Here is a 25,161-nt window from a genome sequence, read left to right on the forward strand (position 1 = left end):
TCACTCTCATGTTCAAGTGCTAGGTTAACTGCATAATAATATTCATGCACACTGCTTCTTAGAAGATGTCTCCCAGTATACTACATTCTGTAGACTTTGATCCTGACACTTGTAGGCATGTGACTTTGGTTACACACCAGGTCACCTCTACGGCTGAAGTACTGTTTGTGGACATAACCCTTCTAAATGTGTCCAAGCATCTGTTGAAACTCAGGCGTCCACTTCCCAGGTTACCTTGCTTTTAATTTCCATATGTTACAGAATGCCTTCAGGCCCCAGACAGCCTTTAAAGAAATCGGAACATCTAATGAGAGCCACAGTTAGAACAAGTGTGCCAGAATGATCTCGGGTTAAAAACCCAGCCAAGGTGAACTCAGAGAAATGCAGGTGGTACTTCCCTACGTGTTCATTCATTTCGCCTCCTAACACTGCCCCCTCCCTTCTCCTCAGATGGTTTCGATTGCTCAAGGGCATCCTGGGGGCCCCAGCACTCACTTGGAAGGCCTTCATCCACTCCTGCTCTTTGATGTATTTTATGCACCTGCTACACTGCTTCTGGAATTGCTTTCTCTGCTGTTCATCCAACAAGCCAATGTCATACAGGAATGCTGCATACCCTCCTATAATCTGTTGACAGAAGTGATACATGTGAGCACCACAGAGAGAAGGCTGGGTACCCTTTGCTTCAAGAAGAAACATTTGATCTATTAATTTTTGCTGGACAATTATACGCACAGACGTATACAACAGAGAAGTCACACATATGCATAATCCAACGTCAGCAAACACAGAGAGACAGTAGGTTGACACACTGAAAGATTTAGCTAAGAATTCAATTTGTGTGAAGTCAACCTTACTTTTTAACAAATCAGGCCTTTGGGGTAAAAGGGGTGTTCATTCAATTCAAAGGAATGGATCTCTGTGAGGGACAGATTAAGAAAGAAAAAGCAAGACACCAACCGATTCGGGATCAGTGTAGGCATCTCCAATGGCAATTCCTTTCAGGTGGATCTTGAACTCCCGCACAGGGTTGAGGGAGTGGATGTAGTGTGCTAGGGCTGGAACATATTTCCCTGCATAAGACTGAGGAGGACAGACATTGAGATGGCAGTCCAAATCGATCCCCGAACAACTGCTTGGGCTGAATCTAATTAACAGGTACTGCCCACTCCCTCAGCTCACCTTAAAGGTCCTACAGTCACACACACACACACACACACACACACACACACACACACACACAAAACCTCTCCAGCCTCTTAATCTGTTCTCACACCATATGGCCCAAGTGATATGAAAAACACTCAAATACCATGTTATATTTGAACATTCTAATGTCCTTCCAAACCAAAATGACCTGGACCACACCAGCCAGGTGTCTCTTCCCAGGCACTTCTATTCCAAGTTCTGTGGGTCCCTCCTCCCCATTGGCCATCACACACTGGTGGTCTCAGGATGTGGAGGAGCTGGGTAGCAGGGTCTCAGGTGGCAGTGAGTATGGCGGGCATGAACCACCTGGGAGTAAGTTTCAGAGGACAGCTCCTTTATTGAAATAGCGGGGGGGGGGGGGGGGGGAGCTAGACTATATTGCTCGAGTTAGTGGGGAGGAGAGAAAAAAGGGACAAGGTGGGAGGTGCTCCAGCTGGGGCACACACATCAGCTAGATTAGCAGACTTTCAGTTACAGGATTTCCCAAGAAGCCAGTTCTCTGGCAGAAAACAGAAGCCTATGGCCTTTGTCTCTATGGAGTTGAGTAGGCCTAAGCATGATTTGGGTAGGGAGTGGCCCCATTCCTACCATGTTCTCTGAGAGATGTCTAGGGTATGGGCAACATACTCTACCAACCCTTATCTGGCTTGGGAACCCACAAAGTTCTAATAAAGGAAAGAAAAAAATCTCAAATCTAAACCTAATACTTAAAAATCTGCACAATGATGCAAAATTTGAAATCAGCATATACTAAAGGAATAGAAGAAGGTGCAAACAAAATAATATTTATTGGTCACAATTGTTCATTGAACTTACCTGTGTTTTCCAGCCTTTTCTAGCACAGGTTCCTTTTCCAAGGCAAATTATTTTGTGGACCAATTTCCCCTAACAAACATAATAATTCCACTTTCCAATGTTCAACATTCTTAGTCATCAGGGAAATGCAAATCAAAATGACCCTGAGATTCCACCTCACACTAGTCAGAATGGCTAAGATCAAAAACTCAGGTTACAGCAGATGCTGGCAAGGATGTGGAGAAAGAGGAATATTCATCCATTGTTGGTGAGATTGCAAACTGGTACAACCACTCTGCAAATCAGTCTGGCGGTTCCTCAGAAAATTGGTACTACCTGAGGACCCAGTTATACCACTCCTGGGCATATAGCTAAAAGATGCTTCAACATATAACAAGGACACATGCCCCACTATGTTCATATCAGCCTTATTTATAATAGCTAGAAGCAGGAAACAACCCAGATGTCCTTCAGCAGAGGAATAAATACAGAAAATGTAGTACATTTACACAATGGAGTACTACTCAGCTGTTAAAAACAATGATTTCATGAAATTCAAGGACAAATAGATGGAACTAGAGAATATGATCCTGAGTGAGGTAAACCAATCACAAAAGAACACACATGGTATGTACTCACTGATAAATGGATATTAGCCCCAAAACTCAGAATACCCAAGATACAATTCACAGACCACATGAAACTCAAGAAGAAGGAAAACCAAAATGTGGATGCTTCAGTCCTACTCAGAAGAGGGAAGAAAATAATCATGGGAGGTAAAGGGAAGAAGGGATCTGGGAGGGAGAGAGGAGATGGAAGGGAAAGGGGAGTAAGACCAGATATGAGAGGAGACTGGGGAGATGTACAGAGGGTCAGGAAGAGGTTCCCAGGACCCAACAGGGATGACATTAGCTGAAATACCTAACATGTAAAGACCATATCCAGTGGATAGGCATGGCCCCAGTTGAAGGATTGGGCCACCCACTCATCTCAAAAATATTAATCCAGAATTGCTCCTGTCAAAAGGAAATGCAGAGACAAAGTGTGGAGCAGAGACTGAAGGAAAGACCATCCAGAGACTGCCCCACCTAGGGATCTGTCCCATCTGCAAAAACAAACCCAGACACTATTGCTGATGCCAAGAAGTGTCATCACTCAGGAGCTTGGTGTAGCTTTCTCATGAGAGGCTCTGCCAGAACCAGACCAATACTGATGTGGATGCACGCAGCCAACCATTGGATTGAGCTCGGGGACCCCAATGGAGAAGTTAGGGGAAGGACTGAAGGAGCTAAAGGAGTTTGCAACTCCATAGGAAGGACAGCAATATCTACCAACCAGACCCACCCCAGAACTCCCAGGGTGGCGCATGCCTTTAATCTCAGCACTTGGGAGGCAGAGGCAAGTAGATTTCTGAGTTCGAGGCCAGCCTGGTCTACAGAGTGAGTTCCAGGACAGTCAGGGCTGCACAGAGAAACCCTGTCTTGAAAACCCAAAAACAAAAAAACAAACAAACAAACAAAAAACCACTACACATGGAGCAACCTATGGCTCCACCTGCATATGTAGCAGAGGATTGCCTTATCTGTTATCAATGGGAGAGGAGCCCCTTGGTCCTATGGAGGCTCGATGACCTGGGATAGGGGAATGCTAGGACGATGAAGTGGGAGTGGGTGAGTGGGTGGGGGAGCACCCTCATAGAAGCATGGGGAGGGGGAAAGGATAGGGAGTTTGTGGAGGAGAAACTGGGAAGGGGATGACATCTGAAATGTAAATAAATAAAATAACCAATAAAAAAATCTTTCTGTGACTGCACTGGATGAAAGCAGAGGCTTTATTTGAGACAGAACAGCTAATGTGATCCACTCTCTTCACCAACCTCACCCCCTGCTACCTTCTTCCTCATTCCTCTCAGGCCCCACAGGGTACCAGAATGTTCCCTGCATGCACCAGGGCTTTTGCGCTCCTTTCTCTTTCCTTCTGAAGTGCTTTCTGAATGGTTCATTGCCTCATGTCCTTAAGTGAGGCCACCTGAGCAGTGTCTTTTCTGGCCACTTACCAAAAATTTTTAATGTTCCTATTTTCTTGCTTTACAGCCTTTAATTTCCCTCTTAATCCTTAATCCTCCTCAAAAACCTCTTACCTACTCACCATTTTACGTTATTGTGATTGCTCCCATCTTAGAAGACACCTGAACAAGGTGTGAGCACCTACTTTGCTTATTTTTTGTTCCTTGTGCCTGACGCTGTTAACATTCAATACATAGCTGTGAAATGAACCAGTCCATGTGCATTTGGTAAAGGGCAATGCACAAGCATTCACAATAGACTAGAGGCTTTATACAGGCATCTGTGAGCCCACTCCTGTGACATTCCCAAGGCTCTTCATAGACTTGGAACATTTACCTGCTGTAAATTGATCTATACCATAGTCACCCTCAGAGCTTGGAGATACCACTGCTCTTGCTTCAAGCTAGGACACAGGACTTGGAGAGGTTAAGTGGCAAGGGTTAGAATCCCACATGGTCTGACTTTCTCCAAAGATCTAAAGTCCTTTCAAGCTGATAAAAGCAGGTAATTCACATAACTTACTTGAGGTCTTGTTTGCACAGTGCTCTTGTGCAACAGCAGTTACTTAGGTAAAGCAGTGAATCAAAACACTTTCAGCAGTTAGACGCAGGAACATGGTTTAGTTTCTGTATGGCTATATGCAGATGGGTTTATATGTCTCAAGTGCGGTTTGGTGCAGAACTGTGTAATGTGGTCTTATTGGTAGAAATGGCAAAGAGTTATTAGATACATTTCTGTAGGAGAATACATTTTCCTGAGCAATCATTTATGATTGGTAAATATGGCCCCCAGCCTTCGGTCAGCAAGGGCTTCTGAGATAAGTCATCTGGCAAGATCATCATGCTAGATGTGTAGGGAGACACAAAAGTGAACAAAACACAAAAGTGTCCTTTGGAAAAAGATTACAGTTACTTCTAAAGACAGATTATAGAAACTGTGTATCCAATCCACCAGAGCAAATATACAATTTATGAATTACATTCCCATGGTGTGCACAATGACCAGTGAAAAATAGGCCCACACAAGCACACTCAATATATAAATGACTGACTTCGGGCTGGTGAGATGGCTCAGCAGGTAAGAGCACTGACTGTTCTTCCAAAGGTCCTGAGTTTGGATCCCAGCAACCAGATGGTGGCTCATAACCACCCATAATGAGATCTGACGCCCTCTTCTGGGTGTGTCTGAAGACAGCTACAATGAATTACACTGGAGTGAGGGGGCTGGAGCGAGCAGGGCTGGCAGAGATCCTGAGTTTAATTCCTAGCAGCCACATTTCTCCTAGCAAATCACATTTTAGTCAATGGCCACAGAATGGCCCGTGACTCTCAGGTCCTGTGCTGGGACCTGTGTTTATCTGTCCCATGCTTGCTATGCAGACCACTCAGGACAAACAGGACAATGAGATGGATAATCCTATAATTGCTTCTAAAGCCACCATGTTCTTCAATATTCCCCCCCACATCCACTCTCCTGGTGCTAAGGGTGTTTATCTCGCGTTATTCCTAATGACTATCACACACTTCCTTGCTTTGTGTCAGTGTGACAAATCCTTCATTGTCTTGTTCATTAATCATTCCATTGGCTGAGTGATTCAGGCTGTCACACAGTAGACAGTTACAGGATTATTTTATGGGGAATCAACACATTATAGTGAGATTTCTATTATTTTTACATTCATTGTCGGGATGTATTTCTTTGTGTTTGCAAAAAGCAGACTTCTCATCCCAGAATCATTCATTTCTCAGTTTAACAATTCACTGCCTGTGACAAACACTCGGGCAGACAACACGTTGGGTTGACAAACCAAGTGTATTTTATTTCACATCCCCTGACTTCTCTATATATTTTAAATAGAGCAAAACTTCATATCTGAGGGGTAGGGAGTGTCTACCTCCAGGTTAGAAACAGCCAGCTTGTGTTATTCCTTTGGACCTGAACATAAGAACTCACTCCTTTGACTCTGAGTTAAGTCCTTAATGGGGACAGTGGTGACCACAATTAGAACTCCAGTCCTGAGTCTTCTCTGAGCTCCCAGTGACGATCCCCAGTGGCGGGAAGCAGCTACAAAGCCCCTGAAGTCTGGAAGTTAACACTAGCCCTCCAGACCCAGATCCAATAATAAAGCTTAAAAAGCAACATCAAAGCCATTCTGAAAGGGAAAAGGAAAGGTGCTGCCGGGAACAGACATGTTATGTTAGCATTTGGCAGTGACCTTCGAACAAGGAACTCAGCCAAAGAAGCGTATACGTCTCACGCCACAACTCAAGCAAAGTTAGTAATCAACACATCTGGATCCCAGTCTCGCCTTGGAAGTCCTCGTTGAGATTTAAAGTTGCTGCAGGCTGCCAATTCTAGCGCTGCTTGTGCTTAGGCCACTTTCCCCATGGTGACTGTCATCACACTCACCTCCAGACAGACAGACCAGGGACACCCCGTGCGGTGTGTGTTTGTATTTGCTTTATTTGCTGGAGCTCAAAGAGGCAATCAAGCTCCGAATTCCTCTTCTTTATCAGAAGCACGGCCGAGTTCAGCTCTCGGTCTTTGACTTGGCCAGTGAGTGAGAGAAGTCTCTTAAGTGCAGGGTACAGTTTTGATTCTTGGTCGGGGGTCCCTGTGAGTGCTTCCGTGGTGCTGGGAACAGTTTCGTGGGAATCATGTGAAGAGTTGCAGTACTTGGTAAGCGGCCTGCAGAGGATGTAGGGCTCACCTAATGATCCATGTGTATAAATGGACAATGAGATTCAATGTAACTATGTATCCATCTGAATCTCTCTCTTCTTCCATGTTTCAACCTAATTCACCACTGATTCACTTTGTTCCTTGTTTCTCAGGTACTGGGAAGGGAGGAAGATTTTGAATCTAACACCAAGCTTCAGCTCTTTCAAAATGGGGATGAGGCAGAAAATAACGTTATGCTGGAAGACAATACCTCTTTATGTAAATGTATTTATATGTGCAGTTCATGGTGTTTAAGTCACATATCCCTATATATCTTAAGAATAGCTTTTTTTAAAAAAATGCAGTTATATTCACTTGCTAGACTTGCTTCTAGGTATAAATTTTGTGGTAAAACATTCCATAGCTTTATCAATGACAATAACAATGACTTTTCAAAGAGAGACAGCTGCCCTGGCCATCATTTCTTCACTCCTAGTTGGGTTTAGTCCTCAGCTCTGCCTGTCAGAAAAGGCCAGGGGATTTGCAACCTCAGTGGTAGTATGTTGAGCCCCCTAAAGGTCATGCCAAGGACCCTACCCTGCTCAGGGCATCACCCCATTTTCCCAGACACTCATCTGGCAAGATGCCTCTTTGAAGAATTCATTGGCTGACTGAGGGAACTCTGTCTCGAGAAGGGAGCAAAGTTGACTACCTAGAAAGAGTTATGCACACTCAATGGGGCGCAGTTCTTTCCAAGCACAGGCTTTGGAACAGCCACTCTCACTTATGGGAATAGACCAGAAGGAGCAGGAAAGCATCAATGCCACGAACAAAGTTCTGTATACACACTGAACACACAAAGGGAGGCACAAAAGTGCCAAGAACCAAACATCTAACTCTGATGGAAGAGCCCAGTCCAGATTACCAATGCAATCCTGACTCCCTCTAGCCTTGGGGTAGATGGGATCTAGCCTCAGCAGAGCACCCCTGTTTTCTCTGCAGAGAGAGGTGTGACTCCAAACGTAAGGCCAGCACCCCGATGGTGTGGAAATCTCCACAGCTTCCTAGACATTTCTAGACTGTGCGTCATCTAACTGAGACTGCACTGAAGCAATTAAAAGGGAAGCTTTTTAACGAGAGCATGATATTATCAGCCATCTATTTCTCTTGAATATGAGCTTAAAAAGGCAAGCAGGAGAATCTACAGGCATAGACACGGAGCAAGAAGATTTTGAACTGCAGCCAACTTTTAGTCACACCAAGCCATGCAAAGGTACTTGCTGACTTCTAAATGATAGGGCAATTCATTTTTAATCCCAAGAGTGTGTCTTTAAAAAAAAAAAAATCACCCACCACTGACAGGTACAAGGACACAAGATGCATCCCATCCCCATCTTATTCTGACTTCAGAGCTAAACTGGAAAAGCCCAGCTTGCTGCCAGGTGACTCAAGCAGATGAATAAACTCCTTTGTTTGAAATGGAGACTCCAGTTAATTTGACTTGTAAATAATGAGTATGAGCAAATGAGACCACAGACACAAGGCCTTTGAGCTCTGTAGATAGAATTTAGAAGGTTGAAGCTGCACAAGTGATTTACCTTCAAATAGCTGCCCCCACCCTGGACATCTCTAACGGGGTCCCAGTGTTGTGTCTAGACGGTACTATCCGATCCAGCAAGACAGCTCACTTTAGACAAAGCTTATGACTTCTGTCTGTGCACTCACATTCTTCTCTATGCAACTTGAGAATCAGTAAATATGTACTGATTTGATTTGGATATATTCTTTGAAAGCCGGAGGCCCAACTTGTAAACATTTCCATATGCCCTTGTTCAGCTCTTGGGGCTTCAGCTTAGACCTTTATTTTTTATAATATTAAACTCATTAAACAGTCACAAATCCGTTTTCAATTCTAAAAGAAAATATTGGCAAGGACAGATGGATGTAATTGAAAATAGACATTTGTCATGGACTGAAGGGTTAAACCAGCTTGAACGCTATCTAATAAAATTCAGCAAGTTCCATGGCGAAGAAATAATTGCATTCCAGGGACCTCCAGTCCTTCTATCACTTGAAACTTCCATTTGCACTATAAAACTTTATGATCAAAGCTAAGTCTTTGTGATTAAAACTAGGTCTTGGCCAGAAAGACAGACATCCAAAGAGCTAGGGAGCCTCTTCTCATTTGTATAGAGTTGTAACCCTAGAGAGCTGCAGGAAATAGGAATGGGGGTGTCAGACTCCGTTCCAGGAGAAGGGGGTCAGCCCTGAGTAGGAGAGAGTTCCTGGAGATGATTTGGTTTCCAGAAAGCACCTCTCCACGAAAGACTGTATAACCCACAGCCAATGTCAGCATTCCAATCATTTGCCCTGGAGTCTCATCAGGAGGTCCCAGTTTCGGCTTTCCTTCTTTTTGGCTGGGTAACCTTAGTAAGGCAAACCTAGCCTAAGTCTCAGTCACTTCATCCTTAAGACTGAGATAATTATAAGAAAACTGTTGGGATTAAAGGAAGCAATGCATTAAACAGTACTCAGCAATTGAGGGCTCATGGCTGCTGTGCATCCCAATCTGAACAAGCATACTTATGATAAAATATTCAAACACCATGTTCTTGAAGCTAACTTCTAGGCTCCCAATTCAGCGAATCTAAGAATGCAGACGCTGATGGAGGCTGACACGGAATGACTCTTGGCCTATGGCTAGCATGTTTCTCCCAATCCACCTTACAGGTCACCCTATCACTGGCACATCAGTGCTTGTGAGTCACCTCTTATAAAAAGTGGGTCAGCACTTAACTCAAACATAAATATGTTAAGGGAAAAACACACTGGGTGGGATCTAGCTGATCTTCTCTAATGAACTGTGACAATCCTGTCAGAGAGGGAAGGTGTGTGGAGAAATGAACCTGAGTATGAGGTTACCATGGTAAGAAGAAGACAGAGGAAGAATAGGAGATTGTCCGAGGATGGTAGACGGGGGAGTCTCCAGGGACTTGGACAGGAGATAGGGACAAAGACAGGGAAATGGAAAACAGCTGAGGAGAAATACCACTGATAGATTGATTGTGTCTAATAACAGCCTTTCATTAAACCACTCTATAACATCCATTTAGCATGTGCTTAACACTGAATAAGAAAAAGAAAATGAAACAAGCAAGATTTTCCAACACCATGCTCACAATAGGATTTTCCCGTGCAGATGAAGATGAAGTACCCCTTTACGCATAAGTAGCTTAAAGGCCTGTATTTGGTCCTCAATTTAACTATGGCTACAGACTTACTTGTAAAGAGGTTCCATCCTTTTATGCTATGGGGAAGAGATGCCCAGTTTTTAGTATATGCTCCACCATTTTGGAAGCATCCACATTTCTAAAACCACCGATAGCACTGAGTCTTTGACTGGACTGGTACATATAGCCCATGCTCAAAGAACAATGAACAGCGCCCCTTCATCCTGCCACCTGCCTCTGTTTCAATAAGGACTGTCTTCCTTTAACTTCTAACGCAGCCTTGTGGATGCCCCAAGAACAAGAGCTGTCTCATGAATAGTCACAGGCTTGGGAGAATAATGCTCAGAAAGAAAGCTAATCACAGGAATTAAACACAGCATGTTTCTTTTTGAAGTAGTTTCTTTCCCGCCTCAGGGAGGGTGATTTACAGACACATTTGTCTCTCTTTAGAGAAAATTAATTCCAGTTGGTATTCTGGGCAGAGAGAAAAAACTGAAAGAGAAGAGAGAAGAGGCTCCTCCCTTGTCCTTCACACCTGCAGTGGACCTAAGCTGTTCTCTCTGGTGTGCCTTGCCAGTTGGGTGTGGGTGGGTCCTCACACATTCTGATTCATACAAAACAAATCAACCAAACTTCTAATGCCATCACCAAGGCGCCTTCATCTCTTAGGCAAAGCAAATGCTTTTAACGTTGGGAAATGAAGCACAGTAGTAGAGGGCTGGTTTATCATGCTCAAAGTCCCGAGTTAGTTCCCTGGACACACACACACACACACACACACACACACAAAACCAAAATAACTCAACAGAACAGGCAATGCTATAGACCAACAATGAGCAAGCAGAGCTTCTATAAACACTTTCATCCAGTCTGTTTGCCAAGGGCCATAGGCTTTGAGCCCTAATGGAGGCGTCAAGTGCTGGATGCTCTCTACAGTCAGTCACTATTTGAAATATCTAAGGAGGATTATCTAATTAAACACTCAAATGATGCTATGTAGTCATGTAGTCATTACTATTATCATTCCCAGACTCCCTTAGACCATTGCCAGGGCTCTGAATGGTTGCTGAAGACCCTTGTGCAGGCTACCTTCATTCCTAGCACAGAAATGTAAAGGGTGCTAGACATTTCTTGTGTTCATCCATTATTTTTCAAGGCTGAATCTACATATTTGGTGGTGTTCTTTGTGACTCCCTAAGAAGGAAAACAAATGAACATTCAGAAAAGGGAGGCCTTTCAACTGTTCATGAACAGTTTAGAGAAGGGTTGGAGAGAGGCAGGAGGAGCTAGTTTTATGTTCAAACTTCAAGGGCATGGGGATGCCACGAGAGTGAGCCTGGGTGACTGCCGCAGACCATTTAATAAATAAAGCAAAACAGCCATGGAGGTTGATTTCAAAACTAACCACTGCAGTTGTAAGATAAAATACAAAGACTCAGCGAGCTTAGTGACTGGCCTGAAACCACCCAGTGAGACCCAGTTCTCCAATTATCAACACAGGATTCCTCCACTCCGTTCCAGGTCTCCAATTATCACATCGGAATTCTATTCTCCTCCCCGCCCCCTCCCACCCCCCAGTCCCACCCACTCCCCCGTGAAAAGACAAACAAAACAGAATTGTCAGACCAGGGAAGTGGGGCATCACTGCTTAGCGGTTTTCTTTCCAAAAAGATATAAGGCTTCTAGAGCACGCATCTTCATCTTGTAGCCTGAGGGTTACATGTGGCCAAATGCAGAATCATAAACATATTTAACACATGAGATTTCATGTTTGCTTTTGTTGTTTTGCTTTTGTTTTGTTGGCTTGTTTCTGTAACCCAGTTGTACCGTTCTCAACTGTGAACGTTGGGGTGACGTAGTGCCCCAGTGATAGAAGGTTGGCTATGCATGGACAGATTCACCGTGCTCTTCTGAAGCTGAGGTCCGGGGGTTACTGCCTCTCTACCTCCCTTTCTTCCCTCCCACTTATCTTCCTTTATCTCAGGGAGGGCACAGGCTTCTTTAAGCATCCTGGCAGCAAAGCATATAAAAAGAAAATCTTTCTTTTCCCACACACATTTGGAAATGACATGCCTAAAACCACAAGGCACAAATAAAACAGACAAGTCAAAACTTTCCTCCAGGATTTGGCAGCTTTGCTGAGCATCATGGTTAAGGACATTGCCACATTATTTGTTAGACAAGAAATTACACACTGAGCAGACCAGTCTTCTGCTCGGTGGGGAAATGCGTGACTTCCCGGGTTACTTTGAAATGACAAGGGTGTCACTTCCTGCTCCTCTTCCAACTCGCCTCTGAAAATGCTCAAAAGGCAAAGGACAGCAGGAAGTGTTACTGGTAGAGGGACTGAATGTGATTTGATACTGAGAAACTGAGTATTAAAAAAATTATAGAATGCTAAACCATCTTCTCTGACAGCTTAGAATGAGGAGAAGATAGGCTCAAGAAATTCCTTGCTCCATGAACTCGCCACTCACTAGGAACTTAGCCTGTTTTTCTCCTTCCATCCCTTAATGTGCACATCTGTGGACCGCTTGCCCGGCATCCTTCCAATCCTTCCCCTCTGGCACCCTCACTTGGACCTTCCTGTGAAGATCAGTCATTCCAGAGTTAAGCCTTATGGCTCCGAGGATGACTGGCCCAGCAGGATCCTTCCTCCCGAGAGCACCAGGGGTAGACCTTCGATGCTGATCTTTATTCTAACCCTCTAGCCCAAGTAATTGATTCCCAAATAGGATGGGACCTAAAGAAACCCTGAGAGATTCAAGAACATGGATAGACTTGTTGGTGAGTTAGACATGTGGAATTCAGAGCCTGTTTAATATGAAAAACACTTGCCTGGGGGTGAACTGAGACAAGATCCAGGGACAGACCAACAGACATCGAGAGGCTAAGTCCTGGTGAAGGAAACATGAAAGGTTTTTTTGTTGGGTATGTTGGTTTTTGTTGGGTAATGATGGAGTCATTTTGAAGTCACTCAGGGTATAAGGTGGGAGTATGGGCAGGTGCACAGGAGGAAAACTATGCTGCTGGGAATCTTGCTCCTTTGCTGTAGGAGAAGGCACATGCAGACATCGGTGGAGGAGAGAACTGGAGAAGCCTGTGGTGGGAATGAGAGTCACAGGACTAGCCAGAGTCACAAGGTCCAAAAAAGCCATCATCACCCTAGCAGCAATGCGCATGCTTAGTGCTCCAGACTTGGCGTTTCAATGCTACTCTCCACTGCAATGAGCCAGAGTTTCAGAATGATCTCAGGAGGGCAAGGGACTTACAGGGTGCTTCCAAATCCAATATTTGTGATAAAGGGGAAGTGCGCAAAAATGATCAAACCTGTCAAAAGACTCAAGAGCCAGCTTGAAGGGCCTTTCACAGAGCAGAGTAAGAAGAAGCAACCAAAGACAGGTAATCAATTTTGATAGATCCTATAGAAATACCAATGCTTGGGTCCAACAGGATATGCATGAACACAGAGAGGAGACAGACAAGGTCAGCTCTGTAGGAGAATATGGGATGATGTGTATACAGATGAGGAAACTGCCATTTTATAATCCCCATTTTAGTCAGAGTAGACAAGTCTCATCAATTGATCTAAAAATGTTGTGAGACAGATTGGGGAAAGAGTCCTTCATATGGTTATGGATTTCATACAAAATACAAACAGAAGCAGGTGTCTAGCCAATGCCATCTTAATCTAGTGATTGAGTTTGCTATCACCCTAGAAGCCAAGGGCCATTGTATAGTTCATGGTGGGATGCCTAGAAAACATGCAATGTTATCCAGGCGGGATCCTCACTGAATCTGATCTCTGAGGAGAGAATAAGATGATTTTGGAATGTGGAGCGTATGACTAAAGACACCTGATCCCCACTTAAAGTCATTGATATAAACGACAAGAGCAAAAGGGAGGAACCCTAGACTGTATTAACCCTTTGCACACATCCCAATACATGAAACTTCACTGATCCCAGACCAACACCATTGTTACAGAGGCTATTTGGGGGATTATTGGGAAATTATGAAAGTGAACTGGATTCACACTAATACACACATGACTATGCTCATGACTTCTGTAACTGTCAACATACAGTTCAATCTTCTTGCTATTCAAGGTACACAAGAAAATGAGATTTCAACTCACCTCACCGGTGACATAAAAGTCATTCTTTGCGTACTGGGGAAACAACTTGAAAAACTGAATCAGGGCACTGCAGAAGAGAGAGCATAGAGATTGATTGGAGGAGTCAGAGTGGCTGGCTACCACATCTCACCAGCTGGGGTCATGCATGCTGATAAAAAAGAGATAGCATTGTGTTGTGCATTCCTCTGGTTTTCAATCCCAGGTGGCTAATAATACTACTTTCCAGGTAGCTGATACTGCCATACCAAGAAGTATGGACGTTGGACACCAACATTGGCAATTTGTAAACTTGCAACTCCCACTTAGGGTCATCTAGAAGCTGAGGCATCTTTGTGTCCATGTACCAGCTCATGTAAACCTTATGATGGTGCCATTAGGCCAGCTTTGTGGGAGGAAATAGGAAGTTTAATAGTTTATCAGCACACCCACTGCAAGCGATCGGACTATAGCTATAGGTGCTCCCAGAATTCCAAGGCTTTAATAAGAACACCAAAGCTGTAAAAGAAAAAGAGAAGGAAGAGGAGGAGGAGGAAGAAGAGGAGGAGGAGGAGGAGGAGGAGGAGGAGGAGGAGGAGGAAGAGAGAAGAAGGGAGGGAGGAAATGAAAACAGCCAGAATCCTATGCCACTTCAATAAGTGTTCCTTACTGTAAGTGTTCGGTAATATGCTCTAGGATGAAACTGCTTGAGATTGGCCAGCAGGGCATTCACAAGAGTAAGAAAAGACTAGCTGGTTTTTAAATGTGTTAACTAAAGTCATTCCAAAAAGGACACCAAAAAAAAAAAAAAAAAAAAAAAAAAGAAAACTCATAAAACTCAGGCACTCTAGGAATGTCTTGACCTGTGTGTTGCAAGGCCTGAGAAAGCCAGGCAGAGCTCTGGTCCCAGCTTCCTGCTGCTGAGGTACTAAAAGCCATGAACCTTCCAGGGAAGATGAAAGACAAGGAGGCTCTGGAAAGCCAGGAGTGGGAGAGAGTTCAAGGGTTACAAAGAGGAAAACTCAGTCATGACCAGCATGATCCCTGCTTAGACTTGATGTTCAAAGGTTCCGTAAACCCCCCTGCGAAGCACTGCTGTGGGCTTCAGTGCACTCCCTGATTGTTATTTACAGTGGCTTTGGGGAACTAAAGTTGCGGCATGTTGGTAGTTTCCGCGTTAGGGCTGGTAGTGAGCTGGCTTTAGAACAAGGGTAAAAATAGGAGTTCGGTCTCCACCCTCAGGGACCTTCAGGCTGAAAACACTTCGCTTCCTCTCATGCTGCCTGTTGGAACAGCACCAGCTCAACTTAGTGCAGCGAATTTCAGTCTCCTGCTTTAGTTTATAGCTTACTTCCTTGGTATTCGGTGGGAAGTCCTTAGGCTTGATAGGCTTAGCAAATGAAAATTCAAGGTGTCCTATTAAAATTGAAGTTCAGATACATAATAAATAATCCTTTGTAAGTATGTCCAAGTATTGTGTAGAACGTAGTGTGTGTGTGTGTGTGTGTGTGTGTGTGTGTGTGTGTGTGTGTGTGAAGCCAGAGGTCTGTGTTAGCTGTTTTTTTTTTAACACTTTTCACCCTTGAAAGATACTTATATATAAAGAAATAGTCATTTTTTTATCTGACTTTCAAATAAACTGGGCATTCCATGCTGTATCTGGCCATCTAATTTGAAGAAGATAATCTCTCATCACATCTGCCTGGACAGCAGCTGAGGTTTCTGAAACAAGAGCTCATACAAAGAAGTTATTACTGTTTTAATCTCACACTTACAGTCCTTCTATAGACTGACTGTTTCCCCAGAGTCTTTGGTAAACCATTCTTACACAGCTTCAAATTATGAAAATGGTCAATTCAGTAGTCAGAGACACACACACACACCTCGCTCATCTAACTGTACTTAGGTCAATTACTGTTCCAATGACATGGTGAGATTCTGCTTAAAATAAAATCAGGACTCCAGTCTGCCTGCATTTCAAAGAGTAGCATAATGTTAGTGTGTGTGATACACAAATATGCATGTGATTTATTCAGGTATGAATGTTACCTGGCACAGAAATCCTGTTATCAGGTGACTCTATTAGAAATCCTTGCTGGAACTATGCCAAGGACTTCCCCATAATGGAATTTTAGTGAAAGACTACTTGGTTGAAGGATGATCCACCACTAAAGAAGTGGCTTAGAGAACATTACTCTTCAGGTGACTTTTGGGATAGGTTCTTTGGTGGATGTAGGGCAGACAGTGAAGAAGTGATCACATACAACAGAGCTAGTAGCTGCAAGGGAATCTGGTCAGTTATGGTAGAGTGGAAGCAATATGATGAGCTCCAGAGACATCAGGGGCTCAGGACTCTGCGACAGGTCCGCAGTGAAAGGGTTTGGATCTGACAGGGGTGCCAGAGCTCCAGTGTTGAACGCTCAGCCCCCCGGCTTCAGAGGTGGGCTTTTGAGAGGTGCCTGGCTCCCAAGGGCTCTGGCTAAACGCATGGGTTAATCCACTTGTGGGTTTACAGCTTGATAAGCTATTGAGAGATGGAAAATCCAGGAGGCAAGGCTTCATTGGAAGAAGTATGTCACCAACAAGTCTCTTTGAAAGGACAATTTGCCTTGGCCTCTTCCTCTTTCTTGTTCTTGACATCTTGGCTGTCAGAAGGTTTGAACACCTTTGTGCCATGTCCATTCAACTTCTACAAGTTGACCTCAGGAGCTCTACCAGGCCATGAGCTCTTGGAGGACAGGGGCTGTGTGCTGCCTACTTCTATGTCATTGGCTCTAGGTATACATCCAGTGATCAAGGGAGACCGGGAGGTTGGGGGGGACAGCAGCACCAGGCAAGACATCCACCTAAAGAGAACAAAGTGACTATGTTTCATTCACAATTTTCTAAACCGAGAGCTGCTGCCATGACTCAGAGGCATCCTCTATAGTGTGTGTCTGAACGTGAGCAGAAATTTTTCTGAACACAATGAAAGCCACTCGAAACATGAATGTTAAATGTCTCTTTAGGATGCCATTCCTTCCAGGCCAGGCTCTGTTCATAGAAAAATAGAATTTCATCTTCAGGGGGGAACTAATGGGGAGCTTTCAAAGGGAGAAGAAAGATCTGCTCTTTAAACCCCCAGTAGCCCATTTACTAGTTCCAAAGCGACCTTCTTATTGCAAACACCCATCTGGCAAGCTGGAGAGAAGAATGCGGTCACGAAGGGAAACGAATAGTGTAAACTGTAAAAGAAACAGCTGAAATCAGTTTTCTGCACTACTCTTGATTAGCTATTTTCCAGTTCTAAGAGCCTAAAGCAAAAGAAACCGAAACAGCTATAAACAACGGCTGCTTTGAAACCCTCTTTCCATGTCATGCAAGAGGAGATGGACCACATGTCAGCAGTGACATCCACACACAGGGTCAACCACTGGCTGGAAACATCCTTGCTTCCAGCTTGGGGGGAGGGGGGTGTTTTACAAAACTCTGACTTGCAAAGGGCGAACACATGTCTTTAGTGTTTGTTAGTCATACAATGAAGCCAAAGGATGGTTGTAGTGAGGGGTGGGGCGTAGGTGTTCAGTCAGGAGGACTCACGGTGTCATTGGTGGTGGTCCATGCTTGAGTAGGCTTCTGAGGACAGGCACCATGGTCCTGCCTATGCAGGGAGAAAGACACTGGAAGTGAGAGGCCAAAGGAGGTCCCTCTGGGAGGATCAGCTAGTATGTTCCAAGGAAACACTGTACCTGGGTGTAGAGGTGTAAGAACCTAGGTAACCCTGATGGAAACGGAACACTAAGTGCTGAAATCTTGAGATGTGGGAAATTAGAGAACAGCCATAATTTTTTCTGGGTCAGCAGAGGGAAAGAAAGAGATGTCCTTGGCAGGAAATAAAGACCAGGAAGCCACCAAAATCCCTGTCCCTCAGCTCTCTGTCTGATCAGCCTGGGAGAAAGAAAAGTAACTGGGAAGGCTTTGTCTCTGATCAGATCCCTTTTCCCTTCGCAGTCCTGCTAGATGCCAGGTTTGCTCTCTGAGTAATCAGCAGAATGAAGCTGGACATTAGGAGATTCTAGGAGATTCTCAATGCATCCAAGGGTGCTCAGGAGCTTTGAAAGAATTCAGACTTGTTCTTAGCTTGCAATTTATAGCTTGGAAAAATTTGACCAAATAAGAAAGGTCAGCTTAGTTTTTAAAAACGTACTAAAAATAGATGTTAAGAATGCAAGAAAATGAAAGGAAAATTTATGTGTATATACTTTAACCAAGCTCACAACTTTACACTCCCCAACACACACACACACACACACACACACACACACACACACATCTTTTTTTTTTTTAAGTGAAAGACAAACTTTGTAAGATAAAGGAGAAAGACTGTTTTTAGCTTGGAAAAGTCATGACAAGGCTACAGAGTAAGATATACATTTAAAGCCACAAAAGAAACAGTTATGGGAAAGAAGACAAACACCTGGAAAAGATGTTATCTCCTGGCAAGAACAAAGTTAAATAGAATTTTAGAAACAACCAGAAACTTCTAAGACATCTGGGTGGAAGGCTTGAGAAAGAATCTCTCATTGAAAATATGTGTCGTGTCTCTACTGTCTCATAGGAAATTGTTGGAAAACTACCATTAGCCACATTCATGATTTTAGTCCTGTTTACTTTGTCTGCTGTCATACTCGATAACAAGGTAGGGAGGAACAGAGGAGCACACACACTCACACACATGCACTCACACACATAGAAATGTTCTACAGAGTTTTAGAAGTTGAACAGTAAGAACCAATCCATAGTGGCTGTATCCCAGGGAGACTTTTCCTATTGCCACATTTCCTATGCCACAAGTATGGCATGACATACCTGTACAAGTCTTGGGCTACATCGTCCTCATTGAGGGCATATCCCTGGAAGTGATCAGTGAAGCTGAAGCCTGTACCCACCTTAGGGGGAAAGAAATGAAGAAAAGCATGAAGCATGTTTCTTGAGGACTTCCAGCTTGACCCCACACTGGGAGGTTGCCTTACAGGTTCCAAAACCCATGACTTCAGACCTCTGCCATGGCTCCATGGATCACTGAGATGTCCCGCTTTCCTTCCCAAGAAAAGGCACACCAGTTTTGACTCTTTGTATCTACAGGTCTACATGAAAGATGAAGTCCACTATTAAGCAACAACCCACGAGACAGGGAACCCACACCATTGGTAAAAAGCCATTTGCCCCTTATCCCAGTGGTGACATTCAATGGGAGGGACCCCACAATGTAGCCTAGGTTAGCCTAGAGCTCACGACATAGCTCTGGCTGGCTTTGAACTCACTATTCTACAGCCTCAACCTCCAAATAGAATTATAAGTATGTTCCACCATGCCTGGCTGGTCAGTTTATAAATTAAATTCTAATCTAGAAAATAAAAACTCTATAGTTCTATAGTTTAGAAAATATATGTTAATATATTGCTTAATAGTGAGGACAACTTAGGTGTTTGTTGTTAATTTCCCTCATAGTGAGGATTTATGCAAACCTTTAAGGCATAGTCCATCACACTCTGGAGGCATGGGTATAATAACAGGTTATTCTACTGAATACAACAAGAAACTTCAGTCCCATGGCAGCATTTGTGTATCTAAGCATGTGTGATGATTAGATTATTTGTGTATCTAAACATATGTGATGATTGAAGGCTAGAGAAGCTATTGGGACTGGCTCAGTTCCCTGACAGACTTATAGAAATATCGTTGTGTATGCAGCCTGCTGTTGACCAATCATCATGCAGCCACAGCCATATGTAGTAAATAGAAACATACGTGAGGCCAGCACCAATGCGCTGTATCCTGTGGTACTTACCGGATTATCGATGTAAAGCATGGAAAGGGTAAATGTCCAAGGGAAGTCTCTGGCAAGAACTGTCAAAACAAAAGAAGGGGCTGAGTTCCTAACAAAATAGGCCAGGCAAGGCATCCTTGCTCTGGACCCCAGCACACCCTGCTGAGCTCTCAGGGTCACTGCACCACCACGACCACCACCACCACCACCACCACCACCTCCACCACCACCACCACCACCACCACCACCACCGTACCACCTTCTTTATGGGAGATCAGCACTTATCCCCTTTACTTTCTCTTCTGTACTTTTGCCCAACACAGCGATACTATAGCCAAGACTAAAACCTGACAACAAAACCTCATGAAGAACCCAGATGAAAATGCCCATTGTCCTATGTCCCTAGGTCCAAGGCACCTTACACCCAGCCTCTTGGACTCTCTTCTTCTTCTCCAACGCTGAAGAGAACAACCCTACCAAAGCTGGCACAAAAGTTTTTATATGAGTCACAAACTCATTCACACTCTGAATGCTGACCCAGGGAAAGCAAACTATCTCCCCAATGAGAGAGGAAGAGAGTCTGCTCTGAGACACAGCCAGAGGCTCTTTTTCCAGCCCTTCCTCCACCTCAGCCTCACCCACAGCATCTTGCTCTCAGGGCATCAGCTCATTGAAGTGACAGACTCATAAAGCATTCTATTCCCATGGATAATGAGGGATATAATTCCACCATTAGGCCCTTGCAAGAAGGCTCACCCAAATAGTAATAAATACCAACTGTTTTTTGTAAGCTAAGAATGCTTGAGTCAGCAGCCGGCTTGCAGAAAACAGCTTAGACTCTTTCACCCACATTCTCAGGAGAGAGTAAGCCAGGCAGGACACTCATCCTGGGGCTCCTCCTTCTGGACAGACATTGCTACAAAGTTGGGTTTCTATAATCTGGAACCATTCCACTACTCCTAGTGGTTCTTGTGTTTATTCTAAGTTAGTTTTAGAGCAGATACTGGCTGGAAGGAGACTCATGAGAAAAGCAGTCCAACCATCGCTTACCAGTCATGTTACTTGAGATAATATAAGGCCCGTGTTCTACAAAGAGTCCAAACATGGATGAACTTCCAGGACCACCCTGAAGCCAGAGGACTACTGGGGCATCTGCAGGCTGTATCTGGAGGGAACAGAGAAGCCAGTGAGCAAAAGTGCTCCAAGATATACCCAAATGCCTCTGTCTGCCAGATCCTCCACAACATTCTAGAGCGCTTCAGGGCTCCACTTTACTATAAATAAAGGTTGGTCACCTTTTACTATTTGTGATTTACATGTGCCCCAAACGCTGGCATCTTTCTGTGAAGTTGACAGCATCTTGCCATCTGTGTGGTCTATCCTCCAAGGACCAAGTAACCCCTGCCATTTCCTAGTTGATCCAGTGCCTCACACAAATCGCAGGCATCACCAAAGTCCAGGTTAGCTGGACTCCTCTTGTCAGGGCATTGTAAGGAAGCTGCACTGGGAGGCTAGACTAACTTATGAGAACATCACTGGGAGCTGCTGTCAAGAGTCTGGAGGAAGATCCATAGGGACATGACTTTCCTGTCATCTAAGGTCTGACATAGGTTCCCACATATATTCTGGACCTTTTCTGGAAGTGTTCTTGGGAACTGGACTGTAGAATAGTTGGCCATGAAGGGCTAGCTCCAAACCCACTCCCAAATGTCAAGACAGTGACATAGCAAAAGACCTAGAGCATTCAGATACAATAAACATAAGTGGCTATAAAAACTGGTGTGGGGGGGGCGGCAGAAAGTGCTGAAGCCCATAATGAGGCTGGGCTTCCCAGCTGCATGCTGGAGTGTAGAAAGTGCTGAGGCCCACAGTGAGGGTGGACTTTTGGTCCACGGGCCTGCAGCCACTCAGTAGTCAGCTCAGTCTCATGGGTGAGTGATGAACACCTGCACCAAACTCTCCAGGCTCAAGCCGAGGGTTTGCTCATCCCCAACTGGATAGATAATTCTGGGTCAGACGCCAAAGCCACGTGGACTTTACTTTCCACACCTGTCAAACAGGCGATGGCACCATTGTTTCCAATGTGTACTAGAGATGAGGAGGGAGCACTTTCCATAAAATCTGAGGAGTGGCTGTGTTCTGCAAATGGTAGCTACCCACATGAAGGGTGGGCATTAAGAACTTAGAGGGCATCTGCGCTCAAAACGTCTACAAATAGAACCGTAGGAGAGTGTTCTGCTTGGTGGCTTGTTTGTTTGTTTGTTTTTATCCTTTGCCCCCCCCCCATCATCCCTGGTCTATTTTTTATTCCTTTATTGTCCTGCCTCAAATATGGATATGCCACAAACAAATCTGATGGCTGGGGGGCTTCTCTGTCGAGTCCAAGCAGAAAACCCCAACCTGAGAAGCAGTATGTTAGAATGGCTGTGAGGGAGGCCTAGAACCAGAAGGCTCTGGCTCTATTTTACTACAAAGTAGCTGTGGTGGCCTGGCCCTCTGCTTCCTCCAGCCTGAGAGCTTCTTCCACTCCCAAACCCCTTCCCCTGGCAGCAGTACAAGCCTTACTGAATGCTAGGATGAAAATCAATGTGGAGAGATGCTGTCCACCTGCCCCACCTAGAGCCACTGTGTGCTTTGCCTATCCACATGAGTAAACCTCTCCCCAGAACCTTTGTCGTTCACCAGGGTCCCCATCCCCCTATACTTTTATTCACCCAGTACTGAAAGCAAACTCCATACAAGAAGGGGTAGGAAAACCAGGAGAACAGGAAGGAAGTACGAGATGCTAGGGTACTGACTTCAGGATGCGGAACCCTCAGAGCCTCCCTAGGTTCATATACAGCAGTGGACCAGTAGCCCTCAAGCTTGGCCGTAGATTAAAATAATGTGGAAATCTCTTTTCAAATGACTTTGCCTTGGCTGAAGCCACAGGAATTGTAATCCCCCTCTCCCACCTCTCCACTTCCCTGTGAAGTAGGGTGGCACTCTCAGCTTTTCCCAGAAGTTTCTTACAAGCAAAAATGGCTGGAGACCTGCTAGATGATAGGAAACCTGCTTTTTCAGTCTCCTAGGCAACTAGTTTCCACTATTCTCTTCTCCCTCAACTTCCTGTGACCTGGCAGGGTTAAGGTTATCTCTAGACACTCAGAAAAATAGCCTGGTCCTGAGAGGCCACACTACAGGACAAATCAAACAGCAATGTGCCAAACAGGTTTCTCTAGAGGCTGTGAAGCACGGCACCCTGCATTCCTGGGATGCTGGAATACTCAGAGCTAGCATTCTTGCAACCTCAGCTGACCTGCCTCCTTGGTGCTCAGCAGCCCTTAAAGCACCTCTTTTTAAAGAAAGCCCTACCTACCGTGTGTCTTCCTACTTCAATGAGCCAAGCAGCCTAGGCGCTGATGCCATGCCTAAATCAGGTGCTGAGATATGGAGGTGCTATTGAATGCTATGTACCTGAGAGTCAGCCACAGCACGTCATGCTTGCACGATGAGTCATGACATAGTAACCATGATAGACAATACTTGCTATGGCCCATATGAACGGCATAACATTCTTACAGATAATCCTCCATATATATGCAGCTCACCTCAGTTATGAGGTGAGGCCCTTCTCCAAGGAAAATGGAGAAACCCACAAGAGCATGCTGAGCAACACTTCACTGCAAAATTGAGGGTCACTGAAATAAGGAATGTCGGCTAATTAGTTGTAGGTAGGATGGAATTCAGACCTTTGAAAATATTAATCTTAGTTTAGCTATGACTCAAGACATTGAATTATCAAAGCTTTAAAGTAATTTTTCTCAATATGTTTTATATTTCAAACAGAGTACTTCTTTTGAAATCTCATTACATTTTTTTTGTTTATTTGTTTATTTATTAGCACCACACACCTGTGAGCATCAATAAACAAGTTTTGGGAGTTGGCTCTCTCCTGCCATGTAGTTCAGGGGGCCATCAAGTCCTCAGATTTGATAGTGTACATTGAGACCCACCGTCTCTCAGCGCTAGAGTATATATTCTGAACTTAGGATTTTTAAAGATCATTTTCAAAAAAAACCCCTGTCATCCCAAGTCTAACTTCTTAAACTTGTTCATGGAAATGTCTGAGGACTCCTCTCTATGCTCATGCAATGCACATGCTCCACTTATGGGCATTACATACGCCGTAGACACAGTTCAGTGATAAGATCTTGCTATGTCTGTGGTCATTGGACCTCAGGTTGTGGGTGTCTCTCCACAGCAGTGAGTTACATCACCACCATGCTGCATGCATCCAGCACAGTGTGTAAATTCATCTAATAACACACTGTCTGCTCTCTCAAGCTGTGGATTAGCTGCTATTCACAGCCAGGAAAAAAAAATGCTCTCTGTAAAGAGTGTGGATATGGGAGCCACACTGCCAGGACTGGAATTCCAACTAGTTATTTTATATCTGCGTGTCCTTGAGTACATGCCTTCTTTTCTCTGTGTCTCCATGCCCTCTGCCTGGAAACACAGGTTGCTGTTACATATGAGCAGTCATACTTCATTCAGGCAGTGTCTGGTGTATCTTTCTAAAGTGTCAGTTCTGGTTGGGTTTTTTGATGAGTGAGAAGACAGTTAAGTGTACCTACATATATGGACAGATGGGCAGAGGAACGTGTGATTGAGTACTCAAAGGCAGGGCTTTTGAGGTGGTTATTCAAACGGTTAGATGGACAACTGTCCTGGTAGAGAGTTACCTGTTTGATAATGAAGAAAAGAAACCATTTATGAACGAGTCAGGGGGCTGAGTATAACCATTTCGAGAGCTACTGAAAGAAGGAAGAAGTGATGAAATGCGAAGGAGCAGAGGAGTCCTGGACTTGTGGGATACAGGGAGAGTAGCTGCAGATGGTCTACACATTGGGGAAGCCCAAGATGCTGAGCCCTGTACTGGTGGTGCACAGACAACAACCGTGGTGGTGGGTGTTAAGAACCGCCTGCAATCCCCACCGCTACGGAAGTGAAGACAGAAGTGTGATAGCCTGGGCTACACAGAGAGGCCCGGTCAAGAATAGGGAGGGAGGGGAGAAGGGAGGGAGGGGAGGAAGGAAGTGAGGGAAGTAAAGAAAGCAAGCTGGAAAGAGAAAGAACGAGGCCCAGTTTATCCACTGCCCTCTCAATTCCTCTGGCGACCCCTGGTGGCCAGTCACAAACTTGGCTATTCTTTCCTCAGTATTTCTTGCCAAGAAGGCACTTCTATTCTGTCCGTTAGATTGTCTACACTAACACATTTCACTACTTACTGTTGGT

General features: G+C 44.5%; 1 protein-coding gene across 10 annotated transcripts in view; it reads right to left on the reverse strand.

The window, feature by feature from the left end:
* The window catches only part of Cpvl (carboxypeptidase vitellogenic like), a 254,363-nt gene that overhangs the window by 192,570 nt on the left and 36,632 nt on the right, over positions 1-25,161 (reverse strand). For all 10 annotated transcript variants that reach the window (XM_031381953.1, XM_031381948.1, XM_031381951.1 and 7 more), the window contains 6 exons: positions 20,935-21,049; positions 19,906-19,964; positions 18,924-19,003; positions 14,100-14,166; positions 961-1,083; positions 496-627 (listed from right to left, as the gene is read on the reverse strand). In XM_031381953.1, the coding sequence (XP_031237813.1) occupies positions 496-627; positions 961-1,083; positions 14,100-14,166; positions 18,924-19,003; positions 19,906-19,964; positions 20,935-21,049 (576 nt within the window). The remainder of the gene's footprint in view (positions 1-495; positions 628-960; positions 1,084-14,099; positions 14,167-18,923; positions 19,004-19,905; positions 19,965-20,934; positions 21,050-25,161) is intronic.

The sequence above is a fragment of the Mastomys coucha genome, unplaced genomic scaffold (assembly GCF_008632895.1).
Source record: "Mastomys coucha isolate ucsf_1 unplaced genomic scaffold, UCSF_Mcou_1 pScaffold20, whole genome shotgun sequence".
Lineage (NCBI taxonomy): Eukaryota > Metazoa > Chordata > Mammalia > Rodentia > Muridae > Mastomys > Mastomys coucha.